Here is a 9,561-nt window from a genome sequence, read left to right as displayed (position 1 = left end):
TTTGACACTAGCTGTGTGACTTCCAGGCCTCAGGTTGTCTATCTGTAGGCGGTGGAGAACTCCTGAGTTCCTTTGCTGCAGCAGCATTCTAGAATGATGCTTGGCCACATAGCCTTACCTGCTGTCATTTGGCTGAGGGTAGAAGGTAGGGATGGACAGGACCTGGTGAAGGGAGAGGAGAGAACTCTTGCTCATTCTTTCTAGTCAAGGCTTGGTGGCGTCTTCGCTGGCTTTGAAAGGAAGGGTAAGCTTCTGGCTTGGACTTGGCAGGGCTCCGGGAGCCCTGGGTGAGGGAGGAATGGGAGAGGGGGGTCCAGCCCCACCTGCTGAGTGGAGACAAGTAGAGGCCTGGCCGCTAGGCCTGGGCTTCTCCTCATGGGGAGTTGGTCCCTGTGAAGCCCTCCTGGGGAGTGCTGCTCTAAGAGAAAGAGGAGGGGAGGTGGGGAATCAGGACAAGCTAAGCGCTGAGGAGAAGGGAGGACTGGAGAGGGCATTCTGCGTGGACCACCTGGGCCCACACACAGGTCCTCCACGCATTCTGCGAGGTTGTGCCTCCATGCACACCTCAGCCGGTCCCCAGGGCCCTCACAGCCGGCACCCACTCTGAGACAGAGTGGCAGGCCTTTTGGCTGAGCAAAGCCCAGCCTTCTTCCTTTTTCTGAAACTTGCAACAGCTCCCTGCTTGTTTTCCCTGAAATAAATGGGCTGAGCATATTGGGCCGGCAATAACCCCTTGAAATCAGTTGTTATCACAGTTAACAACCAGTTTGGCTTCAGTTCAGGCTGTTAACTATCAAACCACTAAGTGCCGGTAATGATTGATTCTTGGCCAGTTGCAGCTTGAGTGGGCTGTAAAACCCCATTAGCGAGGGCTCTGTGGAGGCAGCAACGCAAAGATAAACAAGGTGGTGGGTGCCCTTGCCCAGCCTGGCCCCACCACTCTGGGCTCTGCCCCCATGGGTCCCTGGCCTGGGGTCCTGCTGGGTGTCAGCCCCTTCCCAAAGCCTCAGGCTGCCTCAAGGACCAGATATCCACCTTCCTGTCCACCTCTACTCTGCTGCCCCCATCAGTCATCTCTCTCCTATAATGCAGGCCCAGCTCTCTGGACAGCCCACCTCTTCTCCCTCAACACAACCATGGCACAGTTCCACCCCACCACCCTGGAGTACGCAGGCATCCCCAGTCTCGGGCCTGCAGGAGTAGCTTTGGCCTAGCCGGTGACCATCCTTGGCCCAGGCTGGCCCTACTTTGTGGCCAGGATCACAGGCAGGGAGAGCCTGACATTCCACCCCCCAGACTCCCTCCTATCCTCTGGCATCCCCTAAGAATTGCTCTCAAACAAATGAAATGTGGGTAATTACTGGGCTGGGGGCTGGACAGGCGGCCGTGCAGATGAAAGAGTTTCCTGGACGGTCTCTTCATTTGCATGGCATCAGAAGCTGCTCAGAAGGTGTGACTTTTCCCACAGTGAGACCCCAGCTCCTTGCACAATAAAGCCAGGCTGCTCACCCAGAATTAATTAAAGGGGGAGGGGAGGGGATGGAGCAGAAGAGGAGGCACTAAGAGCTGGGGAGCTGGAAGAGAGAGATCTAGAGCCCCCTCCCCACATCCCCAGTGTCTATGCACCAGGAGAAACCTACTCTATCCAGAGCCCCTGCCCCCGATAGCAGGCCAGAAGAGGCGGCATAGGCAGAACCCAGGGGATCCCCAACCTCTCTACTCCAAGACTTCTCACTGAGCCCTGGAATTCCTGATCTGCCTGGATGTCCCAAGCCTGGGACTTGTGGCTGCAACTCTGGGAGGTCCACGTGGTTAGGAAGCCTTAGGGTTACCCTCACCCAAAGGAGGTGGCAAAGAACAGAGGCCCCGAGGGAAGAAGTTTCTGGATTGGGTCAGGGACCAGCCCAGGGGCACCCTCAAAGGAGGCAGCAGAAGCAGTCAGAATGGAAGGCTTCAGTTATGAAGACTGGGCCAGCTCTGCCTTCAGGAGACCTGCTGCCTGCAGGCTTGGGCTCTCCCTCAGTGTAGTGTGATGCCAATGTCACCAGTCCACATCCAAACACATACCCCTCCACCCACCGTGGGCCAGTCCTCTTGCCTACACCATGACCTGCTCTACCATAGCCACAGCGGGCCTGGTCTTCCTTCCTCCGTTGCAGTTCTCCCTCACGGCCTAGTCCTTCTGACACGACCCGCTGCTTCTCCTCCAGTGCAGAGTTTGAGTTCAGCTCTTGGCCCCTGAGCTTCCCCTCCCATCCCACACCCAGTTCCTCCCCCTGGGCCCCATCTCTCCAAGGTCAGCAGTCTCTCCCTGGACCACAGCCCCCTGGGCTCTCTGCAGCACCTGAGCTCAGCACCTTCTGCTCACAGCTCTCTACCCAGATCTCCCAAAGTTAACACTTGTTTCATGTCACAATTGTCAACACCAGCCTTGGCAGTCCCCCCACCAACATACCCCCACATTGCACCCTGGCAGCTGCTCTTTTCTTTCATTTTCTGGAGCTTGATACTCGGAGAACCAGCTCTGGCATCCCTGATCTGTCTCCCACACAGACCTAGGCACACACAGAGAGGTACTTTTTCAAAGACTCATTGAATCTATGATTGCAGCTCTGGACCTGGCAGAGTCATCATTTCTGGCCCAGAGGTGGCCTGGGGAAGTGTTACCAATGACTCTTGTTAAGAGCTATGAGCTCCATGTCTGAGAGCTCCGAGGACCAGCTAAGAGCCTCTTCTTGCCCCTTTCCCTGCTTCTGTCCTCCCAGGAAAACCCCTCCCGAGACAGTGATGGGGACGGCTGACAGGCATGGGTCCTTAGGCTGAAAGCAGGCTAGAGTCAGAGCTGGTGTCCCATTTGCTGTATCTCCCAGCCACCCACTAGCTGGGGCAGGGCAGGGGGAGAGGGGCTGACCCCAGCAGACTCACTCTCCAACATACATTTTTCACATGCAAGTTAAATAAATACTTCAGTCATTTAATAGCAACTAATACACAACAACCACCTTCACTGACACCCTTGACCTCAGCCGCAACCCTTTCCTCCCCGCCCCCACCTGGGGTGCAGTGGAGTCCCTGGCTGCCTGGCCAGCTTGCCCCGCAGGTGCTGGGGTCTCAGGAGCACCTCTGCTGGACTAGAAAAAGCCCCCCACGGCCAGGGAACCCCCTCTGGAACCCCAGTCCGGGCCACTAACAGACCTTCCTGAGAGTTAAGAAGACAGACACCACAGCCAAGTGGAATACAAAAATAGAGCCTCTCTTTTGTTTTTTAAAAAAACAAACAAAAACAAAACAAGAAAAACAAAAAAACCCAACAGCAAACAATTATCAACAACGAGAACCCGGGGCTCCCCCAGCTCCTCCCCAGCCTTCAGTAGCGCAGACCTCATCTTGCTCGAGTTTCTCTGTCTGTGCTCCCATCAGACGAAAATCTCTGCGCTGGGGCCGCGGGGAGGGGCCGGGCAGGCCCTATCGGGGCTCGGGGGCCCAAGTCCTCTGGCTGCCGCGCAGGCTGCGCGTGAAGGGCGGGTAGTTGAGGAACTCGAAGCGCAGGCTCTGCTCGGTGGTGTGGTGGCCGCGCGGCAGCCGCTTCATGAAGTGGACCTCGCGCTGGTGCTGCCGCGTCTTGGAGCCCTTGCGGGGCCGGCCCTTGCGGGTGAAGGCCATGTACCAGCCCTCGTACTTGGCGTTCTGCAGGGCCGTGTAGTTGTTCTCCAGCACGATCTCCGTGAAGACACAATCCTTGCCCTTGCCGTTGCTCTGCAGGCATGGGGGCCAGACAAGGCGTTACTGGGCTCTCTCTGAGCCCCCGCCCTCCCCCGCCCGCCAGAGGCAGAGGGCAGGCGGCCCCAGACAGCAGGTGGGCACCCCAGCAGATGGCAGGGTGGGCAGGAGCTGCGGCCCCACCCCCTGCCCGGGCACCGGCTCTCTAATCCCTCACAACCCGCAGCCCACCCGGCAACTTCCTGTCCTCCTGGGCAGCAGCGACACATGGTTGTCTACCGAGGGGCTGGGCCCCAAGACAGAGAGGCAGAGATGGGGCCCAGACCCTGCCTGCCCTGGCCTCCTGCCCATCAGTCTGGCCTGAGCTGCTAGGACGCATTTCCCCACCTGCCCTCCTCAGGCCCTCAGGACTGGGCCTCCCGCCCCCAGGGCAGCCACCCTATGGGGGAGGGGAGGCCTTCCAAGAGTTGCGGCGCCCCAAGGCCCCGAAGCCCAGGAAGCAGGGAGCTCGAGGCTGGAGAGGAGCCGTGACTAATGGGGCCATTTCAGAGCTCGGCCTAGGGGCTGGGCCTGCGGCTTACTGAACATTCCAATTGCTGGTACCATGTAATTGGACATAATAGCAAAGCAATTTGGCGATTTGTTAAAAAGATATATGGAATTTACCAACCCCCCCAGCCCCTTCCCTAGCCTTCCTTCTTCCTCCTTTGCCTTTATAGCTTTTCATCTCTCAAGCAGTTTCCTTCTCCCTCACCTCCTTGAACCCCCCACCGAATCATTAGGTAACCCCAAGGTGGCCCTGTGTCTCTCTGCCCACCCTGTTGGGATCCTGGAGGAGCTCAGGCAGTCCAGCCCACCTCCCAGGCCCCAGGGCCCCCTTCCTTCTGGGGCCTCACCTTGGCAATCAGCTTCCCCTTCTTGTTCATGCAGATGTAGAGGCCCGTCTCAGCTCCTCGGACTCGAACCCTGCTCCCAAAGGTATCTGTCTCCACAATGAGCTTTGCTGTCGAGGAAGGTGAGGGGACGGTTATTGGAAGCTCCCTGACCCCCACTGTTCCATGTCCTCGCCTCAGCTGGCCCACAGACTTATCACATCCCAGCAGCAACTGCTCCAAGGCCAGATACCCAAGACGTGGGCTCCAGTCCCAGCCCAGCTACTAATATGCTGGGCAACCCCAGGAAACATCAAGTTCCCTTTCTGGGCCTCAGGCCCCTCACCTGGGTTTACCGAGGGGGATAGACAAGATCATGGCATACAAACTGGGTTCTGCAAAGGGGTCTTGGGACCAGCAAATTGAAAAGACCCTCTTTAAAAACCAGACAGTAATGACTTTTATGTCAAGGCTTCATGACTAGAGTTTTACTACTAATCAAAAGATCTCTGAGGATCCTTCCAACTCAAAATATTATGTGCACATGCCTCACAGATCATTATAAACCTTGGGGTGCAGTGGTGACCTCCAGTCCAAGCGTGAAAGCACTCTCTCCTGTTTCTGGCACCTCGAGTTCTAACTCACAGCCTTGGCCACTCCCACACCCCTACCCCTGCTCTGCTGAGAAGGCGACGGGGATGGGGACAGCTCTCCCTACACATAGCCTATAGCCAGCTTCTTTCCCAGAACCCCCCAGCCGGGAGGTTTCTGCCTCTTCCCTGCAGATCCCAGGCACTACAGTCCCCAGTCCCAGGGTCCAGGAATCAACACCTCAATAGCCATGTCTGTTTCAGACTCCATCACAGCTGGGCTTCTCACCCTAGTGACCAAAGACTTTCTGCGGGTGAGGAAGGGAGAAAATCAGGTGCGCTGGCCTCTCAGTCTGGACAGCCAGGAGACAGGGAGCTGGATTCTCTGCCTTCTTCCCCCTCCCCCACCCCTTAGACAGCCAACTTGCCACAGAAGCCAAGGTCCCTGTCCACTCTCTGCATAATGCCAGCCACCCTTGGAGCCTGTCCGCAAGAAGGGAGTGAGGGCTGACGTATCTGTTTGGGATGGGACAGAAGGGGCTAGGACTTCAGAGCTGCTTCCCAGCCTGCTCGGACAAGGTGGCACCATTTCTGTCCCTGAAACTAAAGGGGGTGGGGGCTGGGGGTGGGCATCCAGGTTAGCAATGCAGCCCTTACTGCCCAGCCTGTGCCTACCACCCCCACTTCACATAAGCACAGAGTTGGGACCCAGTGGTCAAGTCCCCAGTCTGGCTCCAAGTCAGCCAGGGAAAGGCATCTGTCACCTCCCCTCCCACCCACCTCCTCTTGGACCCAGACAGTCTGCTCATCCCTCTCCTGGTCTGCCTTCCAGAGCAAGGAGTGGCTGCTTCTAAGGGCCAGGAAGGACGCTGACTGGAGAATGGACAAGAGGATCCCACTCTGAAGATTCTGACCAAATGGGGCAGATTGGGGTGGAGTAGGCCCCTCTCTTCCTTCCTGGGGCCTGTAAGGAAGCAACTGGGACCTCTCTGCCATTCTCTCCCAGACTCTTCCCATCCTGGCTGCCCACCCTAAGCCTCTGCTCTGGGGCCCTCCAGCTCCTACTCCTGCCCGGCAGGCAGGAACATGGGAAGCCTCCTATACTCGTAAAGAGAGAAGTGGGCATCAGACCTCTGATGTCTGAAGACGAGTTTCTCCATGGCCAGCTTAACCTCTTCCTCCTCCTCCAAACCCAAGGATGCTGAACCATTTGCTCCAATGGAGCAAACCCAGGAGGGGCCAGGCCTTCATCCCCTTTCCTTGGAAGCTGAGAAGGGCAGCAAGCAGCCAGTTTAGAGGGACAAAGGGATGGGAGGCTGGCCCTGCCAGCCCAGCGGGGGAGCTCGGCCACCAGGCAGGCCGCCCCCACCCCCACTGCCGAGAGTCCCCCACTCTCCTTCCTGGACCGATCTGGGGAGCTGGGGCCGCAGTTTACAGCGGCTTTCCCGCCCGGGCTTTTGGAAAGCTTAACATTTTCAAACCTCTTCTTCCACCCCAGTGACAGATTTATCCCGGGAAAATTATGTCTCCTTCTCCAGCTTTGAAGGGAAGTCAGCTACGTCGATGCAGAAAAAATGCAGTGAGACATACTCGATCCCCCAAACTGGCTCGAGAAGAGGAGAAAGTATTCAGGAAATGTTAAAAAAGGTGAAAGTAAGAAGAGTTTTAATCGCTCTGCCAGACGCGGGGGTCTCTCCAGAGATTCATAGAGAACAATCTTGAGCCTCTTTTTTAACATTTACAGACTTGCAACCCCTTTCAAACTCCACATCTGAAAAAAAGGCTCGTTCTTTTTCTGTTTTATATCATTCTTCATTTTTCTTCTTAGCTCTTAAAATGCCTCACCTTTTTATTACATTTTAATAGAGTCTTCCCCTCTCCTTTCATGCTTGTTTAACTTGGTCATTATTTAAAGGTTTTTAAACTCACAATAATCGCTCTCTAAAAACAACACCAGCCGCCCAGAGGGCTTGCTTTTCTCCTGGTACATCCAGGACTCTGGAAATTGGCCTTGTTTCAAGGCAGGAATATTGAATGTTTTAGAAATCAATCAGTCCTCAGCCTCTCGGCCGGCAGTAGCTCCCTGTCCTCAGCAGCCCGCGGGGAGGCGCGAGCCCGCTCTGACCGGCCGCCTGGGTCCCTGGGTAAGTGCAGCAGGGAGGGCCCCTTTCCAAGCCTAGTTCCCCTGTGTAATTGACCCTTCTGATCAAAGTGTTTAAGGTTCACAGCACCCCTCAAGCTGGGAGAGTTGGGGGGATTTCTCTCCCTTCTCTTTCCCACTCTCCTTTTGTGGGCCCTGGTGACATATCCTCTTTCAAGAGCTTCCCTCAAACCTGGGCCCCCTCCCCTGAACCCTTTGCCTCCACCTGCAGCAGGGGATGGGTGTACAGAGGGGGAGGTGTAAAGGGAGATTCCTGGATTCAGTCATCTGCTGGGCAGGGAAGGGGCACCTGTGGGCCAACTACTCCCCGAGGTCCCTTCCCCAGCCCTCCCTTCAGCTGACCCCCCAGACGCTCGGTTGTCTTAACTCCTTCCGTTCTGAGCTGGGACGCCTGCAGGCCTCTGGCCAGCGCAGACGGGGCCTGGCGAGTGCAGTCACGGCAGGCCAGCCGGAGCCGGAAGGCGTGTTCCACAAGCTCCCTTTACCCCGCCGCGGTGCTGCGCGCCTTACCGAAGGGGTCCCCGTCTTCTGCCATGGCGTTGATGCGCTTGTTGGCCAGGACCTGCACGTGCTTCCCGCTGGTGCGGCTGTAGAGCTGGTAGGTCCGGATGAGGCGGCGGCTGAGCTGATCCGTCACCAGGCTCTGCTCCCTCACATGCTGTGTAAAATTAGGTGAGGACTGAACAGTTACCTTTAGGAAATTGAAAAATACACAACACGCCATTATAATGCTACTCCGCCCAGGGGCCCAAGTGGCCCCCATCGCCCTGCACCCCCCTCCACTGCCCCAGGCAGCCGGCAGGGGCTGGGGATCCCACCAACAGGTCGGGCCACCACCCCCGACCCGGGAAAGTCGAACAGACCCAACCTAGCATGGATGAGCCCGCGATGGGAAAGGATCTGGACCCACCTGTTGGGAAACACCCTGGGACTCCCGGCCAGCTCGGAACAGGGAAGCGAGCTCCCTGCCCAGCGCAGGCCCCCCGCCCGGGCCTTCCTAGAAGAGCAGGGCGCTTTTAAGTAGAGAGGCAGCGCTGCCCGACCCCTGACATTTATAAAGACAAATTTACGGAGCAAATGTTGAGAGCGTAGAGGGCCTGGGTACCTGATCTTTCGGCCAGACCCGCCGCAAGTCTCCCTAGAGAGCCGCGGAGAGGGTCCCTGCGGCAGTCACCTGGACTTCTGACAACGAACGCCCCCTGGCCCCGGATGCCCCCTTCCTCGGCGACCAGGTGTGGCTGCCTGTAGAGTTCCCCATCCACCCCAACCTGGCCTAGGCTGCGTGCGAGACAGCGCTGGACTCCGAGACCTCGGGTTCTAGACTTGCCACTCCCTGGCTGTGTGACCTTAGGCAGGGCGCTACCTCTCTGTTCCTTAGCTCCCTCCTCGGGGTAGTTCGGGGCTGGACTGCTAAGGTTCCTTCCAGCCCTGCCGCGCCGGCCGCAGGGTCCGTCCTCGTGCCCCTGCCCGACATTGTCAACTGGCTTCCCCCGCCGGCCCCCCGGCCCCCGCCTCCGCGCAGTGCGCCTTACCTGGGCTTGAAGGCAGAGAACCAGCAAGTGCAATAGCCTGTGGGAGACAAAAGCGGGCGGGAGAGAGAGGGGCCGGTGTGAGCCGAGAGGGCGCGGAGCTGGCCGGCGGGGCCGCGGGGGTGGCGGCGGTACTCACAGGCAGCTCAGCGCGGAGCGGGGGCTGCCCATGGCGCGCGGCCCGGGGAGCACGGAGAGCCCCGGCGGGATCACGCCGGCCCGCGGGCGGCCGCGGACGGACGAGCCGAGGGCAGCGGCGACCGAGGAAGGCTCGGGTGCGGGAGACCAGCGGCGATCCCGACGCGGTTCCGCGGGTCCCGTGGAATGTCGAGCTCGCCGCGCCGCGCCGCGCTGAGTCGCTCTGCGCCGCTGGCGGAGCCGGTGGCCGCTGGCTGCTCAGGAGCCGGAGCAGGCGGGAGGGTAACGGGCCGGCAGGGTGGGTGGGTAGGTGGGAAGGGAGGGGGAGGGGTGGGGGCGGGGGGCGCCGCACCGGGCGCGAGGGGGGAGCGCGGGGCGGGCGGCCGGAGCCCGCAGCCCCCGGCTGGGAGCTGGGGCCGGGACGCAGCCCTGGGCGGGGGCGGGGCGGACCGGGGCGGGGCGGCCGGCGGGTCTGGGATTGGGGGTCCAGGCTAGGGGAGGGGTCTGGGGACCCGCGGGAGGGGCGGGGGCGACGAGTGTGGGCGCCTGCC

The 9,561-nt window shown here is 59.1% G+C and overlaps 1 protein-coding gene across 2 annotated transcripts; it reads right to left on the bottom strand.

Annotated features, from left to right (window-relative positions):
* Positions 1 to 3,233: 3,233 nt before the first annotated feature.
* FGF8 (fibroblast growth factor 8) lies at positions 3,234 to 9,278 on the bottom strand. 2 transcript variants are annotated; one of them, XM_008520875.2, is made up of 6 exons: positions 9,012 to 9,278; positions 8,876 to 8,912; positions 8,254 to 8,340; positions 7,854 to 8,034; positions 4,617 to 4,723; positions 3,234 to 3,756 (listed from the first exon to the last, which is right to left on the bottom strand). In XM_008520875.2, the coding sequence occupies exons 1-6, from the start codon at positions 9,041 to 9,043 to the stop codon at positions 3,466 to 3,468; spliced, it is 735 nt and encodes a 244-aa protein (XP_008519097.1). In that variant the 5' UTR covers positions 9,044 to 9,278; the 3' UTR covers positions 3,234 to 3,465. The 2 variants fall into 2 exon arrangements, with proteins under 2 accessions (XP_008519097.1, XP_008519099.1); XM_008520877.2 differs by having other exon boundaries at positions 7,854 to 8,001.
* Between the last annotated feature and the right edge of the window lie 283 nt (positions 9,279 to 9,561).

The sequence above is a fragment of the Equus przewalskii genome, chromosome 1 (assembly GCF_037783145.1).
Source record: "Equus przewalskii isolate Varuska chromosome 1, EquPr2, whole genome shotgun sequence".
In the NCBI taxonomy this organism is placed as follows: Eukaryota; Metazoa; Chordata; class Mammalia; order Perissodactyla; family Equidae; genus Equus; species Equus przewalskii.
This window is presented reverse-complemented; position numbering and strand designations above follow the sequence as displayed.